Source organism: Mustela erminea, chromosome 1, assembly GCF_009829155.1.
Source record: "Mustela erminea isolate mMusErm1 chromosome 1, mMusErm1.Pri, whole genome shotgun sequence".
Classification (NCBI taxonomy): Eukaryota; Metazoa; Chordata; class Mammalia; order Carnivora; family Mustelidae; genus Mustela; species Mustela erminea.
In genome coordinates, this window is record NC_045614.1 from 118,134,792 (window position 1) to 118,147,053 (window position 12,262).

Here is a 12,262-nt window from a genome sequence, read left to right on the forward strand (position 1 = left end):
TAAAATTAGAACCGTAATACAGTATTTATATAGACATAATCTTTGTTTTCTATGAATATGGAAACTCTTTTTGTTTCCTTCAGCCCCCACAGTATCACAATCTGTAGACCTGTCCCAAATGTAATTGGTGTATCTAATAGACCTAAAATACCAAAAAAATATTATTCAGTAAGTACTTACTAGAGGCATAGTATGCAATTTAAATGGTAGGAGAACATACAAAAGAATGGTATGATCTAGATCTGATATTCAAAAAGCTTACAATCTACTTGAAAAAACATTAAAAGATACAAAAAAAGAACCCTCAGGGAATTTAATATGCCTTAATTTGGCTTTCACCTAAACATTCCATCAAAAGTACTTGCATAAGTCACTAATGACCTTCTAACAGACAAATCCAGAAGAAAATTCCCATTTGTAATATCACTTGACCTCTTTTAACATTATCTGACACTACTGACTGCTCACCAGTTTAAAAATTTGTTTTGCCACTGTCCAAAGAAGAATGGCATGACTTGTACAACATACTCCCACAGGTGTAGGAGGATTTTGTTTGTTTTGGTAAATGAACTTTGTTAGTCACTGTAACTTTTCTCTTCCCTTCTTAGTGTAAATCTCAATGTCACAGCTGAGAATGAGAATTAATCACTTCCATGCTTCCAGAACTTGTTCTTCCCCTTGGCATTCTGCTGAATATTAATTCTCCTACATCCCGAACTATTCCTCCTTCAGGGGCACCTTTTCTTCTCTTCTGTTAAATACAGAACAAGTTCTGACAAGGAACCCCATCCTCAACCCGTGTCTCAAATCTCACATTCTTTCTGGCTAATATAATGCAACTCCATGTCTTAAAATTTTCCTCACCCACTTGCTCTAACAGCACCTATATTCAAATACTTTGAACGCAGTAACAAACTCATTTACACTCTGTACAGAAAAACACCTGTTTGCAAGGCTGATCCCCAGTGGTATCTGGGAATTTGACTGACAACCAGTTCCCTACACTGATATAAAATTTCCCCTAAATAATAAGATTAGTTCATTGTGCCTAAACTGTTTGTACAATGTCGTTTATGCTAAACACCTTCTTTCCCTCTGGGAGCCTTGGATTTTAGTACATGCAAGGCGCAGGGTCCCTATGTGACCACCACAGTAAAAATCGTCTCCAATGAGCTCCTCTGGTAGACAACACACATGTTACATCTCATCACTAGAGGAATTAAGTACATCCTCCCTGACTCCATTGTGAGAAGACTGAGAAGTTTGCACTGGTTTCCTCTGGACTTCACTTGATGTCCTTATCTATTTTGCTTTGTATCCTCTCAATGTAATAAATCTTAGCCATGAATACAACTATATGCTGAGTCCTGTGAGTCCTTCTCGTGAATAAATGAACCTAAAAGTGATCTCATGTAATATACTTGTCTGTTAAGACTGTAAAACTTGCTCCTTCCCATTCTATCCTACTTCAACGAATGGTACCCAATCACTTCCATCAAAAATTGAAGAAACTTTTTCAACTCATCTCTTTTCACCTCTTTGATATCTCTCAAAGCCACCTCAGGATCTCCACCATCAGGGATAATATTTCAACCCTCTTCACTTTTCATCTGAATTCTCACCTCCCTACCTGATCCTCCTGTTTCTATTAACACCTTCCAATCTAGCCTACATACTGCTTTTACAATCTCTCCAGCTGGCAGGTATGAATATTTCACACCTCTGTTTAAACTCCTTTGGGGTTACCTTTCAGAGCTGCCAGCTTAATACACCCTTGGCATGGTTTACAAGCCTTATTATTACTGCTCCATGCTCACCTTTCCTGCAACTGGTCCTAATGCATCCACTGTTACAGCTATACTTAATTGATGATCTTTCTAAACAGGTAGGCTTTTTCCACAGCCCCACCCCTTTACATATGCCAGCCTTCCAGTCAGGCTCATCTTTATTTATTGATCAAGATCCAATACAAACGTTACCTCCTTTATGAAAACCATTACTGACCCCCAATGACAGAGTTAAATACCCCTCCTTTCTAATCCCACTGCTTATCAAACATAACTATAGAAATATACAAATATTTGTATATTTATTGTATATTTATATCTATCTACCCTACGAGTCTCTTAAGGAAGAGGAACATGCTTGATGCCTCTTTGTATTCTTGGTGCCGGAACATCAGTTTGTGGAATAAAAGTAATAAAATAACCGATAGTCAACTTACAAGTTTTATGTCTAAAACACAGCATGTATATTCTATAAATCAAATCCACAGAAGCAAAGATCGTACCCATCCCATTTTTTAGTGGTGAAATGGCCTCCGTATTCTCCCTGGGAACACGCAGGGCATTAGTATCTATATAATAGGTGGGGCCACCCTGTTTGCCTTTATCGCCGTCGATTTCCATCAGGGTGCTTCCATCATCTCTTTCTACCACCATACCAATAGCTGTGGGGAAATCCACCTGCAAGAGTCAAGAACATGATAATACAAGTTTTACCTGCTTTTTTTTTTTTTTTTTTGAAATCAGTTTTACCTGCTTTTATCAAGTAGTCATTTTTTTCCAACTAAAGTCTTTTACTGTAATTGAGTCAGAATTTCTGCATGAATTTAATTCTACATAAATGGCCTTTTCATATCCAATTAACTAATACTACACTTACTTTGGGACAGTCTTCACCAGCATAACCAGCTCTCACAGTGTAGGATCCAATATCAAAAACAAGAGCTCCAACTTCATCTGAAAAGATGAAAGGATAATTAACATTAACAACCTACAGGTATCATATGAAAATTAAGAGCACTTAATGTGCTTAAAATGAGAAAGTATATGAAACCTCTATTACAAATTAAAGCAGGTATTACATTCATATTATTACTAGCTTGAACCTAGTTTTAAATACATCTTAAAGATTCATTTAGTTAAAATATAACAAGTCATAATTGTATCAGTATAAGTTCAATCAGCAATGAGACAGTACACTAAAATTGGGTAATTTGCAAGACCTTACTTCTCAAAAGGGCTAGTTACAAAGATGTGGGGATAATACAGGAAAATCAAAAGGGATAGTATGGTACCCTAGCACTAATAATACCACCCTTAGAACTGAAGAAACATGGAGAAGAACTGTTACCAGAACCCAGAGAGAGTTGTGTTTGGAGGGCTACCTGACAAGGAGCTGTGACTTCAGTTGAGGAATGCATTGAGCCATGGCTAACCCTGAGGGGATGGAACCAGGCTAATAAATATGCCAACCTCTCTCTCCCCCACTCTCCATCGGCTCACGTCATCTCACGGTTTATCACCCAAATTGGGCCACTTCTGAGTGCGAAAAGGGCTCCCTATTAATAGTTCTACCAGGACAAGAGGCATAAAGTAGGAAATACGATCAGCCTTTCCAGGCACAAAGAGGATGAATGGGTGGAAAGTAGATCTGGAGGGGCAAAGGGAAGATATACTTAGGTACCATTTTTTCAGATATTAAGGGAAATTACATCCCATGCAATTAGAGAAGAAACTTAGCAAAACTCCAAGAAAAAGAGGGACTCCGAAGAATAAGAGTTTAAGATGTAATTATACAGACCAAGTAAAAATCATGAAAATGAAGTTATCAAAGTTTGCACATTTCAAAGATTTTTAATAAAGTTTAATGCTGAGGAAGAAAGCTGGTAATTTTTTTTTTCACATTCATATCCAGAGAATAGCCTTTAATTATACTTTAAAAATATTTCACCCAAAACAGCATGCCTCCAAAAACAAAACACCTGGATTTTCCAGACACTAATTGTTCAAGTAAGAATTTTTTTCAATCCTGGGGCCGCCTGGGTGGCTTAGTGGGTTAAGGAACTGCCTTCCGCTCGGGTCATGATCTTGGAGTCCCGGGATCGAGTCCCACATCAGGCTCCCAGCTCCATGGGGCGTCTGCGTCTCCCTCTGACCTTCTCTCCTCTCATGCTCTCTCTCAAATAAATAAATAAAATTTAAAAAAAAAAAAAAGAATTTTTTTCAATCCTTAAAAAGTATAAAGAACTATTATTTATCTCCATTAAATTGGCAAAATCCACCTGATAAGATTGAGTGTTGTCAAAGATGTAGGCAAAGAAGAGCTCCTACACATTTGCTTATAAAAGCTGTAAACTGGTAAGACCACAATGTACAATTCAGTCATATGCATTAAAGTTTAAAATGTGCATACACATTACACTTTTATCTTCTCTAGAGAAAACTCTCACACACATACCAAAAGGAGACACATTTTAGAATGTTTACTAGCTATGTGACCTTGGGTGATTTCTAACTTCTCTGCCTCAGTTTTCTCATATGTAAATGTGCATAATAATAGTTCCTATCTCACAGAATGCTTGAATAATTAAACATGTTAAATGCTATAATGCATGTAATCACCTGGAACAGTACCTGCACATAATAATCACAGCAGGTGGTAGCCACTATTACCATTATCATCATCACACCGCTCGTCACAGGAAAAAATAGAAATAATCTAATAGTCTCTCAGAATGGAGACAGATAAACTATAATTTATTCACACCATGAAATATTATACAGCAGGTAAAATGAATGGTCTAGATCTACATATATTAATACGGATAAATCTCCAAAAAATGGTTAGTTTGAACAGCTAGTTAATACACACACACACACACACACACACACACACAAACGTTATCATACTATTTAATTCATTATGGACACATAAACTGAGTAAAAGCATAAAATCTGTATGGGGTCTGGGAATGTTGCCTACAACTTCAGTTCTATGGCTTCTTCTATGGAGGGAGAGGAGGGGACTCTATATCAATAACGTTCTACTTCTTAAAATATCTCAGGCAAATACAGTAAAATACTACATCTATTTATCACACATAAACTTACACATTTTTAGTATGTCTGAAGTACTAAAAATTAAGTTTTAAAATAAAGAAAAATCAGTGGTTATACAGATATTCGTAGTTTAGAGATGGTGTCCTTACAGAATAATGATCTCATTTTTATTCAAATAAACTGAAGAGCTACCTATTTTTACTTCTAATTTGAAAGGAGGTTTCTGCACTTACTATGTTTCACAAAGTAATTCCATTCTCTATACAACCCTCTGATCCAAATAATTTTGTCTGAAAGTAGGGGTGCATTTGTTATCACCATAGCTGTACATTCAGGAACAAAGAGTAAAGTTACCCAATGAATATGAATTAAGAAACGTTAACACTGACTAATCAGAATACTCGCTAAAGAACTATCCTAACTAAACAAATGAATTACCTTTCTCAAGGATCAATCTTTTGTCCTACGACAGGGCTCTTAACCTTTTCTTATCATGGACCTCTTTCACAAAGCTCTGGGCTGAATTGTTTTTCCCTAAAATTCCTATGTTGAAGTCTTAACTCCTAGTATCTTAGAACATGACTCTATTTAGAGATCAAGGTCTTAATTTAAAAAGGCAATTAAATTAAAATGAAATAGTTAGAATGGCCCCTAACCCTCTATGACTGGTGTTTTGGCATGAAGAGGACAATTGGATACAGATATGCAGAGGAAAGACCATGTGAAGACACAGGGAGAAGAGAGTGCTTATAAGCCAAGGAGAAAGACCTCCAAAGAAGATGACTCAGCCAACACTTTGATACCAGATTTCTTGCTTCCAGAATAGAGAGAAAATTAATTTCTGTTATTTAAGCCACACAGTCTGTGGTACTTTGTTACAGCAGCCCTAGCAAACAAATACAGCACATCAGGACACTTATGACTCCTTTCTTATAATGTTTTAAAATAGATCACAGGGGCACTTGGGTGGCTCAGTGGGTTAAAGCCTCTGCCTTTGGCTGAGGTGATGATCCCAGGGTCCTGGGATTAAGCCCCACGTCAGGCTCTCTGCTCGGGAGGGAACCTGCTTTCCTTCCTCTCTCTGTCTGCCTCTCTACCTCCTTGTGATCTCTTTCTGTCAAATAAATAAATAAAATCTTTAAAAATAAATAAATTAATTAAATAAGATTCCATCTCAAATCTCTCAAGTCCTCACCTTCATCTAGATCCATATCTCAAACTTTTTAAAAAATGTTACAAGTAAGATTTTTTGTTACCATTAAATGTCCAAATTTTAAACAGATTCTTGGCCTGGTGGCTCATATCCAACCAACTACATCGGGGCACCCGCATGGTGCAGAGAGTTAAGCATCAGGTTCTTGGTTTCTGCTCAGGTTGTGGTGGATTCCCCCACTTCCCCCAATGCCACCCCTGCTCCATGCTGAGTGCAAAGTCTGCTTAAGACTCTCTCTGCCCTACCCTACACCACTCTCCCCTGCAAAGCGCACACACTCTCTCTCAAATAAATAAATCTTTAAAAAAATAAGCAGTAAAAATAAATGCAAGTTCGTCAATCTGTAGATCAGCAAGGCTCACTTCAAAAACATGATACCTAGGCCTTCAGATGCGATTTTGGCTCCATTAAGTTCTCTTGACTAGTGTTTTTCCCGTACTTCTTAACACTGAACACAGGTGGTACTTTCACATAATACCAATTTTTCTTAGAAAACAGATCAACTGCTTTCTTCTTGGGTCCCCTTCTAGCCCCTTTACTAAGGCACTTGTTCTTAACAACTGCTGTGGTGCTACTCAGAGAGCCAAAAGGTCGCATCTCAAACTTCTTAGTGTACAACATCAATTCCTCCTGATGGCCCACTGGTACCTCAAACTCAACATATCTGAAGCACTGTCTTCTGTTCCCCATCCTACCTAACCTAGTCTCAGCCGTGCTATCATAATTTGTGGCCTAGTCAGCAGAGGCAAAACGCTGAGAATTGTGAATGCCTTCACATTTTTCATACCTCTCAAAAAGTTTTGCAAAACATTTATGCTAAATATTTCTCAATTACCCTCTTCTTTACTACCATTGCCACTGTCTTGGGTCAAGCTCTTCTTTTAAAAAATATGGGAGTGCAAGTGCACGGGCAACGGACACACACACACACACGTAGGGGAGGGGCAGAGAGAGAGAGGGAGAGAATCTCAAGCAGACTCCTGAAAGCACAGAGTCCAAGGTGGGGCTTGATACAATGATCCCAGGATCATGAACTGAGCAGAAATCAAGAGTTGGATGCTCAACCAACTAAGCCACCCAGAAGCCCCCCGAATCAAACTATCTCAACAGGGAATTATTACGATTCTCTATAAGTACCGTTTCCCATCTCTTCACCTTCTCCATCCCCAATCAATCTGCTGCACTGTTATCTTTCAAAATTGTAACTCTGAACATATGGGTACATAAATCCTTCAATAAAAAGAGCATCACTCAGTGGTTTCCCAACATCTACAAAATAAAATTCAAATCATTCCACTGAGTTCATATTCAAGGCTTAGCAAAATGTGACAGTAGTCCTATATCCCACCTCACATACTAGCATTACCACCATGTGCGCTCACTAAGCTACCCTTTGCATATGCGGTCCTTCTCTACTCTTCCTCCACCATCCCCATAACCTCTCTTGTGAAGTTCTCTGACTTCCCCATACTGAGTTAATAACTTTCTTGTCTGTTCTACCTTTGTAACTTCTACATATTGTCATTACTGAACGCACTATGTTGAATTAGTTACCCTTTCTCATCATGTCACCCAATTCTCATCATATGGTATAAATAAGATGCACCATTATTTCACGCATCACAAAGAAAAAAAAAGCATGCTGCCAATTAAACTCTGCCAAACCATCAAGAAATGTTCCATGTTAATTAGACTGGAATTAAAATTTTCTAAATTTTAAATATGTAAAGTAGAAAAACCCACAAAAGGAGAGAGAAATATTCCAACTTCAGCTCTTTAAAATTTGGGCGGGAAAATATACAACTAAAAACAGGTAAAATATGGTGTTTATTTATTTGACTGAGTCACCTATAAGGCTAAGCATCGTAGAGGCTATACCTGCCTGGCACATAATAAGCACTCAAAAACTGTTTTTTGAGTGAAATGAAATGAAAAAAATCTAACAAATCTATTATACTCCTGTCCTAATTAGATGGCAAACTATTTTTTGGGGGGGGGGCAAACTAGACAGAGTAGAATTTTAACCTGAGTGACACTCTTGATTCTTGGAATTTTGCATCTGCCTATTTTCCTTTTTCAAAGGATGGGAAATAGATCTATTTCCTGTATCTTGTTTTGTTAAAAAACTAAGTGCCAACAAACCCAAAATAGGAGAATGGCAAAGGGAGATAGGGGACTTAAACCATAACCATGGAGGTCTGGATATTTAAAAACCAGGAAACAATTTCTAACGGAAAAAAATCCGCTAGATCCCTTTGCTTCAAAAAACACTGTTTTCACTTCTCTGAGGATATTGATGTTTTTCCACAAAGTAAATGGCTTTCATATTTAGAGGTGTGGTTATTTTTCTGGGAAAACATAAAGCAATGGTGGCAATTTTCTAACCTGGTCTTAAAACATTCCCATATAATACTGAAGGCAAATGACTTTGGAAGAAAGCATTTTATTTATTTTTTGTTTGTGTGTTTGGAAAAGGATGCCCCAACTCATGGGGATGATGGTCTTGAGAAATTTTTAAGATTAGAGATTTGGGGGTGAGAGGATGCAGGAATGATGAAACACAATTTATCAGGAGTGGATTGCTTCTTTTTATAATGCGAGTTTGAAGAAAAGAAGAACCATGAAAAATGGTCAAAGGAGCAATGAGTAGGCCCAGAAATCAGTTAGAAAGTATAGAAATCTGCATTTCCATATTTTTTCCAAAGTATGAATTATGCATTATACCCAAGCTAAAGATCAATGTCAGATCTAGTCAGAAATCATAATTAGAATAAGAAAGTTATAAATTTTAATATTTAAACTGCTAAGATCTTTTAAATAAGCAAGCAAGTTAAAAATACAGACTAATGGGGCACCTGGGTGGCTCGGTTGGTTAAGCCTCTGCCTTCAGCTCAGGTCATGATCTCAGGGTCCTAGGATTGACCCCTGCATCTGGTTCTCTGCTCAGCGGGGAGCCTACTTCTCCCTCTCTCTCTGCCTGCCTCTCTGCCTACTTGTGATTTCTCTATCGAATAAATGAATAAAATATTTTTTAAAAAATACAGGTTACTAAGTTAATTACACAAAACCTGGGTGGGAGGTTTGGTTTCTTTTCACAGTACACCCTTCGGAAAAGGTGACCTACTACAAATACCAGCCATACCCGGGTAACTGAAACACCATAATCATACACTTATTTTTCTGAGTTTGAAGTATTTTACATACAAAATAGGCTTTAAGACATATTCCTCTCCATAAGCCTATGAGACAGAGGACGTTTATTCTGAAGACCCAAAACATACGTGAATATGCTGTGGCTATATAACTGAAAAATGACCTACGGAGAAAAAACCAAAAATTTTTTTTAAAATAGGAAAGGGTTTTATTGAAATGCCTTTTTCTTCATCCCAGAGATTCTTGTTCACCACTTATTCGGAAGTTATGTAACTCTGGGCCAGTTACTTTGTCTTTTCCATACCTTATTTTCTTATTCCATTATATGAGAATAGCAGTATCATTTCCTAGGGCTACTGCCGATGGAGTTAATGCACATATTAAACGCAACACATGAAAAGTCTCTGGAAGAGCTCTTAGTACAAAGTATGCACTCAAAAAATGTTTGCTACTGGGCGCCTGGGTGGCTCAGTGGGTTAAGCCGCTGCCTTCGGCTCAGGTCATGATCTCAGGGTCCTGGGATAGAGTCCCCCATCCAGCTCTCTGCTCAGCAGGGAGCCTGCTTCCTCCTCTCTCTCTCTCTCTCTCTGCCTACTTGTGATCTCTCTCTCTGTCAAATAAATAAAATCTTAAAAAAAAAAAAATGTTTGCTACTAGCATTTATTGGTATCCATTTTTACCTCAGTCAAATTAAACAACGCCTTCTAAGGAAAAACTCACTAACAGCTTCTAGGTCTTTGGATCCGTGAACCTAAAAGTCAAAACAAAGTCAACAGCCTCCAAGAGGCAAAGGCATAAACACCCAGTTTTTTGGTCAGGATGGCATCTTCAGATGGAAAAGAAGTAAATCATGAAGATCCACTGGGCTTTCTCCAAAGCAAAAATGGGAAACCACTGACTCTCACATTTGAGAAATCAAAACCAAGAACATAAACGGGGAAGAAAGGGATGAGGATCAACATACTACCGCAAAGAAACTCAAGCTACATTTCAGAAACTACTAAGAACTTTGGAAACCTCATTTCTATCCCTTACCTGTAAAACGCCATCCTCTTCAGAAACAATAACGTTAACAGACACCCTAACAAAAGCAACGCTCTAGATCTGTCTTGTTTTCTAAACTCCTCAAACACAGCAAAAACCAGAATCATATACATCAGTGCTTCCTACCCCTCTAGCAAGAACGAAAGCTCTGATTCAGTGCGTTTCGAGTGGGGCTTGAGATGCTGCATTGCTAAAAAGCTTGCAGGTGACGCGGACACGGCCGATCCATGGACCACACTTGGTGTACCCAGGGTATCGTTATCTCACGGAACCTTCACAACCAACCCCACCGGGTAGGAATTACCATTCCCAAAACGAGGAGCCTCAAGTTGGGAAAGGCTAAGCAACTTGGCGAACGTCAAAGGGCTCCATAAATGGTGAGACTGGAAGTACAAGCCAGGTCAGTGTAACCCCCAGGCCCGCGCTTATCCTTCCACTACACCACAGCCGACCCAAGGCTACAGGTGTTCCCACCAGTAACTCCGGAGAACCCACAGGCAGCCAACAGGCAGGAGTTACTGAAAGGTGTGAGGCAGTCGAGCGCGGAACGAGAAGAGGCTGCGTCCTGAGTGGCCGCCACTCCTCCAATCAGTGGTACCTCTCGCAGCTCGCGCTACCCTCCACAGGACGACGCGGAAACCCTCCGTCCACGCTTACAAACTGCTGGGACCTCCCAAGTTTAAACGCGCGCGCGCGCGCCCCGAGGTAGCCGAGTTGTGGAGACCCCCGGGGAAGATGCGACCCTACGTCCGGCCACTCAAGCCGGGGCTCCGGGCCCGACCCCTCAGGATGGAGTGCCCGCCCAGGCGGAGACCGGCACGCACCTCCAAAACCCTGCTCCTTCGGGGGCCGAGGAACCGCAGGCGGCGGCGACTCCCGGCGCCCCGAGGCTCTCGCCGAGCCGGGTGGGCTCCGGGGGCGGGCAGAGCACGGGGCGGGGATGGGGCGGAGAGGCTGGGGTCCAGCGCGGGGGAGACCGGAAGGGGCCGCCGGGGAGAGGAGGGCTGGGGGCGGCGGTTACAAATCCCACACGCTAAAAAGGCGCGCTCTCTCGTCCGGCCGCACTCACTCACCTCCCCCGTACACCCCGCCGCTCATGGCTGTTGTCCGCGCGACTCCTACGCTAAAGGCTACCGGGCGAAGTGACTGCGACGGCCGCGGGTGCGGGTCCTGAGAAGCACTAGCCCCCTACCCACTGAACTTCCACCGCCACCCCCCTCAGGCAACAAAGCGGCGTCCACACACCCGGGAGCTCAGTCACACTTGCTGTCTGGTCTTATCGGCCAATCATGAGAGGCCCGGATACCCTTTAGCCAATCAGAACGAGTCTCTGCTGCATCCCTGCCGCGGCATAGCCAGTTTAGCCAATCGAAGGTAGCCAGGGAGGCGGGGGAAAACGGAAAGCGACGGAAGGAGGGTAGGAGTTGGGTTGCGTAACCGGCCGCCGGCTGGCGGCGTGGGAGGGGGTTGGGGGAGCCTGGGGCGGAGCTTCCCGGGTGGGCGGGAGAGTAAGCCTGAGGGAGCCGGGGAGGGAGGAGCCAGACTGCAGGGAAGTGTCGGGGTGGGTCCAGGGGTGTGGCTGGTCGCTGAGTACAGGAAGGAGTCCCGTAACCTAAAGTAAACCTCTGGAAAACAGTCTAGGAATAGAAAGTGTCTCCACGCAGCAGTTCCTAATTGGACTGTGGAGAATGCAGAATTTTTTTTCCCCAGGAAATGTACTTTCAGCTAACCTTTATGTTAAAAAACTTAAAATGTTATGCTCAACTTTAGGGTAGGGGACAGTAAATCAGACAAACCAATAGGGTCCCGCAATTTTTGAAATGGTTATTAATAATTAAAAGAAGAGGGGCGCCTGGGTGGCTCAATCGTTGAGTGTCTGCCTTCGATTCAGGTCATGATCCCAGGGTGCTGGGATGGAGTTCCGCATTGGGCTCCCTGCTTGGTGGGAAGCCTGCTTCTTCCTCTCCCCCCCCACCCCCCCCACCCCACCCCCCCGGCTTCTGTTCCC

General features: G+C 41.4%; 1 protein-coding gene across 1 annotated transcript in view; it reads right to left on the reverse strand.

The window, feature by feature from the left end:
* The window catches only part of ACTL6A (actin like 6A), a 28,741-nt gene extending 17,202 nt beyond the window's left edge, over positions 1–11,539 (reverse strand). The window contains exons 1-3 of the mRNA XM_032340216.1: positions 11,328–11,539; positions 2,665–2,741; positions 2,291–2,465 (exon numbers count right to left, since the gene is read on the reverse strand). Coding sequence (XP_032196107.1) covers positions 2,291–2,465; positions 2,665–2,741; positions 11,328–11,352 — 277 coding nt within the window. The 5' untranslated portion in view covers positions 11,353–11,539. The remainder of the gene's footprint in view (positions 1–2,290; positions 2,466–2,664; positions 2,742–11,327) is intronic.
* Between the last annotated feature and the right edge of the window lie 723 nt (positions 11,540–12,262).